The sequence below is a fragment of the Danio rerio genome, chromosome 7 (assembly GCF_052040795.2).
Source record: "Danio rerio strain M-AB ecotype USA chromosome 7, GRCz13ab, whole genome shotgun sequence".
Classification (NCBI taxonomy): Eukaryota; Metazoa; Chordata; class Actinopteri; order Cypriniformes; family Danionidae; genus Danio; species Danio rerio.
The window spans coordinates 1,447,501-1,460,000 of record NC_141027.1 but is presented as its reverse complement, the minus strand read 5'-3'; the positions used below and the strand labels follow the sequence as shown (position 1 = coordinate 1,460,000).

Sequence of the window (12,500 nt, the reverse complement as noted above, 5' to 3'; positions counted from 1 at the left end):
GTGCAAACGTGTATAGTGAATCAGTGCATAAGTGTATAGTGCATAGTGTATAAATGCATTTTGTATAGGCTACAGGTGCAAAAGTATATAGTGTATCAGTGCATAAGTGTAAAGTGTGCAGTGTTTCCTCTAGGATGTTTTCCAGCTTTGGCGGCAGGCCTTTTTTTTACACAGATCTACCAAATACCTGTGGTGTTATATCAATGACAGATGTCGTGAGCGCAGTATTAGAAGTCGAGATGGCGTTTATGTCATAGCCTATGAGCATGCGGATCTCTTTGCTTGTGTGCCGATTTCCTCTGCTCGTGCACAGAACTTCTTGCACGCCCCTCAAATATAAGCTGCTTCAAGAGTGTGCAGATCTTCTTGTGCGCTCTCAAATAAACGCTGCTGAAGTGCGATTTAGTGCATCTGTCTACAACATTTATTGGATTTGCTAGGAATATTTATGAATGTCTCCAATAGACTTACAAAGCAATCTTAATGTGTCCTGGTTGAAGGAAAGTGAAACGGCTGTACGTCGTGTTTGCTAGCCTCACTCATCACGCACCTGTCAGTCAGTCAGTCAGCACGTAACCTTAAAGGGTTAAACAAATGACGCACATCACTACTGCGGTTACAGAAAAGTTTGTGCTGTTATACTTCACTTACCTTTTACTACGTTTTGGTGCGATTTATAACCTGCTATTAAAAAAATAAGATGTTTAAAATGAGACGCTGTAATGTAGCCGTGGCGGGATGAATTTTGGCAGGCGCCCTGCCATGGAAGAATGAATGTAGCGTAAACCCTGCTGTATAAGTGCATAGTGCATGAGTGTGTAATGCATAGTGTATAGGCCATTGTACAGAACTGTATAGTGTCTAAATGTGTATTGCGTAAGTAAAAGTGTATAGTGCATAGTGTGTAGTCTGTGAGTGTATAGTGCATGAGTGCATAGTGCACAAGTGTGTATAGATGCATAAAATATGTATAAGTGCATAAGGGTATAGTGCACAAGTGTATAGTGCATACTGCATGAGTGTATAGTCCATGAGTGCATAGTGCATAAGTGTATAATGCATACGTACATACTGCATAAGTGTATACTGCATAACTATATTGTGTATAAGGGTATAGTGCATATGTACAAAGTGCAAAAGTGTATACTGCATAAGTATATAGTGTATGAGTATATAGTGCATATGTTTGTAGTGTATATAGTGCATAGGTCATAAGAACATAGTGTGGATGTGTATAAGTGTATAGTGTATAAGTATGTATAGCGCATAGTGTATAAATAAATACATAGTGTGTAAGTGCATAAGTATGTATAGCGCATAGTGTATAAATAAATACGTAGTGTGTAAGTGCATAAGTATGTATAGCGCATAGTGTATAAATAAATACGTAGTGTGTAAGTGCATAAGTATGTATAGCGCATAGTGTATAAATAAATACGTAGTGTGTAAGCGTATAAGTATGTATAGCGCATAGGGTATAATTAAATACATAGTGTGTAAGTGCATAAGTATGTATAGCGCATAGTGTATAATTAAATACATAGTGTGTAAGTGCATAAGTATGTATAGCGCATAATGTATAAATAAATACATAGTGTGTAAGTGCATAAGTATGTATAGCGCATAGGGTATAATTAAATACATAGTGTGTAAGTGCATAAGTATGTATAGCGCATAGTGTATAATTAAATACATAGTGTGTAAGTGCATAAGTATGTATAGCGCATAGTGTATAAATAAATACATAGTGTGTTAGTGCATAAGTATGTATAGCGCATAGTGTATAATTAAATACATAGTGTGTAAGTGCATAAGTATGTATAGCGCATAGTGTATAATTAAATACATAGTGTGTAAGTGCATAAGTATGTATAGCGCATAGTGTATAAATACATAGTGTGTAAGTGCATAAGTATGTATAGCGCATAGTGTATAATTAAATACATAGTGTGTAAGTGCATAAGTATGTATAGCGCATAGTGTATAATTAAATACATAGTGTGTAAGTGCATAAGTATGTATAGCGCATAGTGTATAAATAAATACATAGTGTGTTAGTGCATAAGTATGTATAGCGCATAGTGTATAATTAAATACATAGTGTGTTAGTGCATAAGTATGTATAGTGCATAGTGTATAAATAAATACGTAGTGTGTAAGTGCATAAGTATGTATAGCGCATAGTGTATAAATAAATACGTAGTGTGTAAGTGCATAAGTATGTATAGCGCATAGTGTATAAATAAATACGTAGTGTGTAAGTGCATAAGTATGTATAGCGCATAGTGTATAAATAAATACGTAGTGTGTAAGCGTATAAGTATGTATAGCGCATAGGGTATAATTAAATACATAGTGTGTAAGTGCATAAGTATGTATAGCGCATAGTGTATAATTAAATACATAGTGTGTAAGTGCATAAGTATGTATAGCGCATAATGTATAAATAAATACATAGTGTGTAAGTGCATAAGTATGTATAGCGCATAGGGTATAATTAAATACATAGTGTGTAAGTGCATAAGTATGTATAGCGCATAGTGTATAATTAAATACATAGTGTGTAAGTGCATAAGTATGTATAGCGCATAGTGTATAAATAAATACATAGTGTGTAAGTGCATAAGTATGTATAGCGCATAGTGTATAATTAAATACATAGTGTGTAAGTGCATAAGTATGTATAGCGCATAGTGTATAATTAAATACATAGTGTGTAAGTGCATAAGTATGTATAGCGCATAGTGTATAATTAAATACATAGTGTAAGTGCATAAGTATGTATAGCGCTTAGTGTATAAATATGTAGTGCTTAGCATATAATGTATAAGTGCATAAGTTTAAAGTGTAGGATTTTGGACTCAACTTTTGTGCAAACGTGTGTGTGTGTGTGTGTGTGCACGCAGGCCATAGAAATGGAGCTGCGTAAGATGGAGGTGAGCCAGGCGAACCGTCAGGTGTCTCTGCTGACCTCCTTCATGCCTGAGTCTTTCCTGCGGCACGGCGGAGATCACGACTGCATCCTGGTGCTGCTGCTCATCCCCAGACTCATCTGCAAGGTCTCGCTTTATTCTCTAACACGCTACAAGAGTCGCAAGCACTCAATCTGACCACATTTACTGTTCACAGAGACCGGGGCTGAATTTATCTGATCGTAACAGAACTATGGCTTTAAAACAGTTGTAACAATACTTAAAAGTCTGGTTAGTTGATGTTAGTTAAAGCAATAACTTGATCGTAACAGAACTATATTTATGAATAGAATTGTAACGCTTGATTACGAGCTCTTGTTAGTTGAATGGTGACAGGAGGTGGGTAATGGATGACTCATTTGTCTGTTGTGCTGATGTTGTGGCAGGCGGAGCTGATCAGTAAACAGGCGCAGGAGAAGTTTGATCTGACTGGCGGGTCGCTGGAGAGAGCTGGACTGCGAGGAGCTGCTGGAGAACAGCTGAGCTTCGCTTCAGGACTGGTTTATTCTCTGACGCTCCTGCAGGCCACGCTGCATAAATATGAGCTGTACGTGTCTATCAGCATTATACCTGAGATGTGTTCACTGTGTGTTTTCTGCACAGTGTGTGTGTTGTGTATTGACAGTATGTTTTGTGCGCAGGGCTCTGAGTGTGTGTGGTGTAGACGTGTATAAGCGCATGGGCATGCTCTACTCTGAGATGTGTGTTCACGAGCGCTCGCTGGACTTCCTGATCGACCTGCTGCATAAAGACCAGCTGGACGAGACGGTGCAGGTGGAGCCGCTCACTAAAGCCATCAAATACTACCAGGTACACACACACACACATACACACACACACACACACACACACACACACACACACACACACACACTGTATGTATGTATGTATGTATATATGTATATGTATTATATATGTATATATACACTCATTTACATACACATATATACACTCATACACACACACATTGTACATATATACACACACACAAACACACACACACACATACACTAAAAATACAAACACATATATATACTCATACACACACACACACACACACACACACTGTACATATACACTCAAATACACACATACGCTTTACATATACACTCTCATATGCTCACATTATACACACACTACACATACACACATGCTCACATACAAACACACTGTACACATACACTTACATACAAACACACATGTTGTACAAACACTCATTTGCACACACTTATTCAGTTTGCACACACACAAAGTACATACAAACATACTGTACATATACACTCATATACAAACACATATATACACTCATACACACACACTCACATTGTACATATACACTCATATACAAACACATATATACATTTATCTACACACATACACACACACTCACACATTGTACATATACACTCATACACACACACACACACATTGTACACATACACTCATATACACATACACACACACACACATTGTACATATACAATCATATACAAACACGTATACACACACACACACACACACACACACACAAACACACTGTACATATACACTCATATACACATACACACACACACTCACATTGTACATATACACTCGTATACAAACAAACACATGCAAATGTAACCCCCCCAAACACACACACACACACACACTTACTCTCTCATACATCTCAAATTCTCATACACACATAAACATTTGAACACACACACATACATATATATATATATATATATATATATAGATAGATAGATAGATAGATAGATAGATAGATAGATAGATAGATAGATAGATAGATAAAGTTATATATATATATATAGATAGATAGATAGATACAGTTATATATATACAGTAAGTACATGCACACATATAATATGCAGTAACATGGTCTGGTGTGTGTGTGTTTCAGCATCTGTACAGTGTTCATCTGTGTGATCAGCCTGAGGACTGCACTGTCCAGCTGGCCGACCACATCAAGGTACAGCATTACATATCGTCAAATAAATATATGTGTGTATGTATATATTGAATGAAATGATATTCTATGGCTATTACAGTGAACTAAACACCATTGTATGTTCAGTCCAGTATGGAGATGTTTTGTCTCTTGATGATTCAGTTGAATCAGTGAATCATCTGTCAGACATCAGTGTTGAGTTCAGCTCTCTGTGGCTTGTAGTTTACCCAGAGTGCTCTGGACTGTATGGGGTCGGAGGTGGGCCGTCTGCGGGCGTTTCTGCAGGCGGGACAGGAAGGGGCGGAGCTCTGTGTGCTGCTAAAGGACCTGGACACTTCCTGTGGAGACATCCGTCAGTTCTGCAAGAAGATCCGCAGGAGGATGCCAGGAACTGATGCTCCGGGAATACCTGCAGCACTGCGCTTCTCTGAGCAGGTATAAACACACACACACACACACACACACACACACACACTCCCTCATTCACTAGCTACGTTTCCATCCACCTATTGGATGGAAACGTAGGATAAACTTTTTATTCGATAAGAAAAGAAGCGCTTAAAGTGAAATGGAAACACTTTTACCGAACAAATTCCACTATGAGCCAAGGTTATTATAGTTAACGAAAACTAATGAAAAAACGAAAACTAAAATGTAAAATAATTGTCGTTAACTGAAATAAAAATAAAAACAAGTTTTTTCAAAAACTAGAACTAAGTGAAACTGTATTGTGTACATACAAAACTTACTGAAACTAACTAGAATTAGAGCAAAAACCTTCTTCGTTTTTGTATTTTTAAATGCATTTCATAAATAATCTTACTGTTAGCATTTTAGAAGTAAATATAATCCGCGCTGCGGGTGTTTGTGTTTGACCCTTTCGCACCTCAGAGTCTCCTTCTGCCATTGGGCAGATCGAGCCGGTTGTCCTCGAGTCATCTTCTCTGTTGCTCCCGCAACAAAAACAAGTAGACATGACAGCAGGACGGTGACAGCATTAAATACAGAGACTTTAAACTGTTACTTCAACACGTTTGTGCCCAATAATGGGTTTTATTTCTGTATCGCGATCGCAAACGAATCTTTGTAACCGGATTTTCTTAGTGAACCAGTTGAACAAGTTCACCAAATCGAACTGAATCATTTGAAATGATTCGCGTCTCCAGTAAGCACTTATTCACCCACTTCTTGCGTAATAACAAGCCTAATACCACCCACCCCCCACCCACCCCTGTAAGACATTTTTCAGATCATGATGATGTTTTTTAACTGCTGACTACATAATGTTGAGTCCAAACATCCGCGTTAGAAATCTGAATTTCCCATCACCAGGCCCGGATTAATAATTCAGAGGCCCCTGGGCACAATGTCTTGTAGGCCCCCTATAGCCGCACCCCATAGTTTAATCAAAAATAATATTAATATAATATTTGTTAAATAAAATTAATCTATAATGTATTGCCCACATTTTTTAAATAGATGATATACAGTACATATATTTTTAGTCTACAGAGATTTAACTTATTTCTAAAGCATTTAAGCACACTTTGAAAAAAATACTAATACAACTAAGGGAAGTTAATGGATATTAATATACTTGTTCAAGTTCACTGAAGCAGCACTAAAATTTATATTTAAGGGTATTTTTAATGTATAACTCTACATTCTTATGCACATGATTTGGATAACACCTCTCCAATCCAGTTCTAGGAATCTGAGTCCTCCATAATACACACACTTATTAATGATTCCTACTTCTCTTGCTCGTGATGGAGAGTGTGCATAATGTGCCCATAATGCCCATTGGTTAATCCGGCCCTGCCCATCACTACGTCTAAACTCACCTTGCACACATATTGTATTTAGGGCTGCTGTCTTGTGGGCTGTTGTATGTGGAGTTGAGGATGGGTAGATGGTTGTGGTAGATGATGGTGTTCATGTGTCCTCTGAATGCATGTTTCAAAAAATGTATGACTGCGTTTTTATTATACAATATTAATCCTGTTAATTTTGAATCTTGTACCTAACAAATATCCTCATTTAGAAACTGAAAACTGAAACTAAAACTAATGAAAACTAAACTAAAACTAAGACATTTTAAAATATAGAAACTAATAAACACTAGGAAATCTGCCTGTAAAACTAATGAAAACTAACTGAATTTGAAAACAAAAAGTCAAAACGAAATAGAAACTAAAACTAATGAAAAATCCAAAACTATTATAACCTTGGTATGAGCATTAATAAAGGTCATGTGATGTTGTCTGTGTGAAGATGAATGTGTGTGAATGGGTAAAGCAGCAGGCTGAGCACACTGGAGGACATCTGACATGTTGTTCTGCTCATTCTGAAATGCCTGAACCATCGCACTATTATATTATTAATGACCTCCAGAACTGTCAAGAGCGTCTGTGCTCCGCGTCTCACACCTTCACCAGGCGTTCATTGTGTGTCAGCATTGTCCTCCGAGGCGCAAGTCATTTATTTAATTAAGGAAAGATTGACACAGCTTCTTCTACCACAGTAAATGCAGTTTTCACTGTTGATATTTGGCCCCAGTTCATCAGGAAGTGTTGGTTTTGGTCTCTTTGACTCTTTGGATGGAAACTCTGCTTTATTCTTTTATGTGATAATCCAGTTTTGTGCAGAAATTTAATTTGCATGTTTGGATAGATTTTGCACACAGCCAGTGACACACACACACTCACACACACACACAACCTCACTCACTGCTGGCCATTTAATATGTGCTATATGATTTTACTTTATGCGTGTGTGTGTGTGTGTGCGCGTGTGCTTGTGTGTGTGTGTGTGTGTGTGTGTGTGTGTGTGTGTGTGTGTGTGTGTGCGCGTGTGTGTGCGCGTGTGTGTGCGCGTGTGTGTGCGCGTGTGTGTGCGCGTGTGTGTGTGTGTGTCTATGCATGTGTGTATGTGTGTGCATTTATGTGTGTTTGTGTGCGTGCATGCATGTTTGTGTGTGTGCACGTGAGCATGTTTGCATGTTGTGTGCATGTGTGCGTGCATGCATGTTTGTGCGTGCATGTTTACATGTTGTGTGCATATGTGCGTGCATGCATGTTTGTGCGTTGTGTGTTTGTTGTGCGTTTTGCGCTTTGTGTTTGTGTTGTGCTTGTGTGTTGTGCTTGTGTGTGTGTGTGTGTTGTCCTTGTGTTTGTGTTGTGCTGTGTGTGTGTGTGTGTGTGTGTGTGTGTGTGTGTGTGTGTGTGTGTGTGTGTGTGTGTGTGTGTGTGTGTCTATGCATGTGTGTGCATTTATGTGTGTTTGTGTGCGTGCATGCATGTTTGTGTGTGTGCACGTGAGCATGTTTGCATGTTATGTGTGCATGTGTGCGTGCATGCATGTTTGTGCGTTGTGTGTTTGTTGTGCGTTTTGCGCTTTGTGTTGTGCTTGTGTGTTGTGCTTGTGTGTGTGTGTGTGTTGTCCTTGTGTTTGTGTTGTGCTTGTGTGTGTGTGTGTGCGTGTGTCTGTGTGCGTGTGTCTGTGTGTGTGTGTGTGTTTTTCATTCTCAGTTCTTCTGTAATATTGAGTGTTCATCATTGAGGCTTCATCATATGACAGGGTGTCTGAGGGGTCTTAAAAAGTGTTAAAAGTCGATAAATCAATTATGAGAAAATTAAGGCTCTTAAAATGTATTAAAAAGTCTTGATCCTGTTTTTACGAGGCCTTCAATTTTCTTTAAGCGCTGCCCAATGTTTCTGACTCCCAAAAGACCATAAATATACTTATTTTCCTCCTAATATTAACAACGGCGTGCTCTATCCACACGATTGGTTGTATCCGACCAAGCTCCTCGGTCTGGGTGATGTCACGTAATCTGAGACGAATGTGGGAAGTTGGTGTGTCGTTCTTCACATGTAGCGAAAGCATAGAGCGAAACAGAGGGCACAATGGGGAAATGTAAGGTTGCGTACTCCTGGTTTCAGCAAGACGAGTTTAAACTGTGGCTGAAGCCTGTCGCTGAAGACAACCGCGTAATTAACTCTTTCAAGCTTTGATTCTTCTGAGCGTATCCGAGTTCTGTTGCATGGTCATGCTCCATTCATTGATTTAACTACAGCTGTTCATTACGTTAAAGGTTTGACACTGATTAGAGCTCGAAGTGGCGGTGAGCTCTTCAAATATTCTGAGAAGGTCTTTAAAAAAGGTATTGAAATAGCCTTCAGGACTCCTGCATATTACCTTTATGAGTACATGTGAGTGTGTGATTCAGTGTTCATCCATACTGACAGCTCCAGTGTGTGTTATTACCTAATAACTCAACCACACATCGTCAACTATTCCTTACCTGTCGCTGGTGTGTGTGTATGTGCAGGTGAGCGAGGCGCTGGCGGACAGCAGGAAGCAGCTGGCGCGTGTGGTGGCGGTGCTACAGGAAGTGTCTGCGGCCGGCGCTCAGATGATGGCGCCACTGCAGGAGCAAGAGGGACTGAGCGCTGTGAAGATCGAGGATGTGGCCTTTAAAGCAGTGGAGCAGGTCACACACTACACACACTGCACACACACTCTGTCTGAGGATCGCAGCTGCTGACCGTATCTCTGTGTGTGTGTGTGTGTGTGTGTGTGTGTGATGCAGGTGTACGGCACACAGGGACTGAACCCGTACGAGTGTCTGCGTCAGTCCTGCAGCGCCGTCATCGCCACCATGAACAAGATGGCCACCGCCATGCAGGAGGGAGAGTACGACTCGGAGAGACCACAGCGCCCGGTACACTCACACACACACACTTACACTTATATATATATATATATATATATATATACACACACACACTCTCGCACACACAAATACGTGTATACACACTCACATACATCCACACACCAATACGTATACACTCTCTCAGATATACACACACACACACACACACCAATACGTATACACTCTCTCAGATACGCACACACACACACAAATACGTATACACTCTCTCAGATACGCACACACACCAATATGTATACACTCTCTCAGATACACACACACACACCAATACTTATACACTCTCAGATACGCACACACACCAATACATATACACTCTCAGATACGCACACAACAATATGTATACACTCTCTCAGATACACACACACACCAATACGTATACACTCTCAGATACGCACACACACCAATACATATACACTCTCAGATACGCACACAACAATACGTATACACTCTCTCAGATACACACACACACCAATACGTATACACTCTCTCAGATACACACACACACCAATACGTATACACTCTCTCAGATACACACACACACAACAATACGTATACACTCTCAGATACACACACAACAATACGTATACACTCTCTCAGATACGCACACACACCAATACATATACACTCTCAGATACACACACAACAATACGTATACACTCTCTCAGATACGCACACACACCAATACATATACACTCTCAGATACGCACACAACAATACGAATACACTCTCAGATACACACACACACCAATACGTATACACTCTCAGATACGCACACACACCAATACATATACACTCTCAGATACACACACAACAATACGTATACACTCTCTCAGATACACACACACCAATACGTATACACTCTCAGATACGCACACACACAATAATACGTATACACTCTCAGATACGCACACACACCAATACGTATACACTCTCAGATACACACACACACCAATACGTATACACTCTCAGATACACACACACACCAATACGTATACACTCTCAGATACACACACACAATAATACGTATACACTCTCTCAGATACACACACACACCAATACGTACACACTCTCTGGGATACACACACACAACAATACGTATACACTCGCACACAAGTACATACATAAACATTCACATAAACAGACATTCAATTATACACACTCTCTCACACACAAAAAACACACAAACACACACACATACAGATTCCCATACACACTCTCCCACATACAAACACGCGCCCATTCTTACATACATGCATTCTCTCTTACATGCGCACACACACACAAACACACACTTTCATACACACTCTCTTTCCCTCTCAAACTGGCTCTCAAACATGCGCAGATACACAAAAATTTGCTTATTAAACTTGCTCACACACACACACTCACTCTCACACACGCCCTCTAACACACTTACACAAACACTCGCTCCCTCACTCGACACACATACAGTACACAATCATATGACTGGGTGTGTGTGTGTGTTCAGCCTCCTCCAGTGGAGACGCGTGCGGCTGCGGTGCGAGCGGAGATGACGGACGCTGAGGGTCTGGGGAACAAACTGGAGGATCGAGAGACCGTCATCAAGGAGCTGAAGAAGTCCCTCAAGATAAAGGTCACAAAACACACACCAATACACACTATACACAACACTAAATACACAACGCAATGTACGTGCGTGTGCTTTTGTATAAACATAATAAACATACACAGCACACACACACACACACACACACACACACATATTATTTAAAGACTTATTTGTATGCCATTATTCATGTTTAATCATTAAACAGCTCTAGTGTTAACCATAAAAGTTGTGATGCACACATTTATAAAACACTCACTGGCCACTTTATTAGGTACACCTCACTAGTACCGGGTTGGACCTCTTTCACCTTCAGATCTGCCTTAATCCTCGGTGTCAGAGATTCAGCAAGCTGCTGGAAATATTCCTCAGAGATTTTGCTCCATATTGTCATGACAGCATCACACAGTTGCTGCAGATTTGTCGGCTGCACATCCATGATGCCAATCTCCCGTTCCACCACATCCCAAAGCTGCTCTATTGGATCGAGCTCTGGCGACTGTGGAGGCCATTTGAGTACAGTGAACTCATCGTCATGTTCAAGAAACCAGTCTGAGATGATTGAGCTTTATGACATGCTGCGTTATCCTGCTGGAAGTAGCCATCAGAAGATGGAGACACTGTGCTCATAAAGGGATGGACATGGTCAGCAGCAATACTCAGGTAGGCTGTGGCGTTGATGCTCAATTGGTACTAATGGACCCAAAGAAAATCTCCCCCACACCATTACACCACCACCACCAGCGTGAACCGTTGATGCAAGGCAGGATGATCCATGCTTTCATGTTGTTGAGGCCAAATTCTGCCCCGAGCATCTGAATGTGTCAGCAGAAATGGAGACTCATCAGAGCAGGCAACGTTTCTCCAATCTTCTGTAGTCCAGTGGAACCAGTCTGGCCATTCTCCTCTGACCTCTGGCCTCATCAACAAGGCATTTGCGCCCACAGAACTGCCGCTCACTGGATATTTCCTCTTTGTTGGAGCATTCTCTGTAAACCCAAGAGATGATTTTGCGTGAAAATCCCAGTAGATCAGCAGTTTCTGAAATACTCAGTGCAGCCGTCTGGCAGCAACAACCATGCCTTGTGTTCTCGTGTAACATCATCATCAGCTGCCAAAGTTCAGTTCTAATACTCAAGACCGCAAGAACAGAGGACACTTGTAACTATACGGATGTGATCTTGATATCGAGGATGCACCTATTCAGACTTGAGCACAAATCTCGTTCTAGAAGTCCCAGAAGTCATTGCA

General features: G+C 40.3%; 3 protein-coding genes across 8 annotated transcripts in view; all 3 read left to right on the top strand.

Moving 5' to 3' along the window:
- alpk1 (alpha kinase 1) overlaps nucleotides 1-12,500 on the top strand; it is an 859,869-nt gene that overhangs the window by 53,707 nt on the left and 793,662 nt on the right. The gene's annotated exons all lie outside the window — the stretch shown is intronic.
- drap1 (DR1-associated protein 1 (negative cofactor 2 alpha)) overlaps nucleotides 1-12,500 on the top strand; it is a 660,385-nt gene that overhangs the window by 258,633 nt on the left and 389,252 nt on the right. The window lies entirely within an intron of this gene.
- The window catches only part of dctn1a (dynactin 1a), a 46,959-nt gene that overhangs the window by 25,658 nt on the left and 8,801 nt on the right, over nucleotides 1-12,500 (top strand). For all 6 annotated transcript variants that reach the window (XM_087259066.1, XM_087259065.1, XM_087259067.1 and 3 more), the window contains 8 exon segments: nucleotides 2,907-3,059; nucleotides 3,359-3,519; nucleotides 3,614-3,782; nucleotides 4,879-4,947; nucleotides 5,149-5,361; nucleotides 9,260-9,421; nucleotides 9,521-9,652; nucleotides 11,151-11,276. In XM_087259066.1, the coding sequence (XP_087115192.1) occupies nucleotides 2,907-3,059; nucleotides 3,359-3,519; nucleotides 3,614-3,782; nucleotides 4,879-4,947; nucleotides 5,149-5,361; nucleotides 9,260-9,421; nucleotides 9,521-9,652; nucleotides 11,151-11,276 (1,185 nt within the window).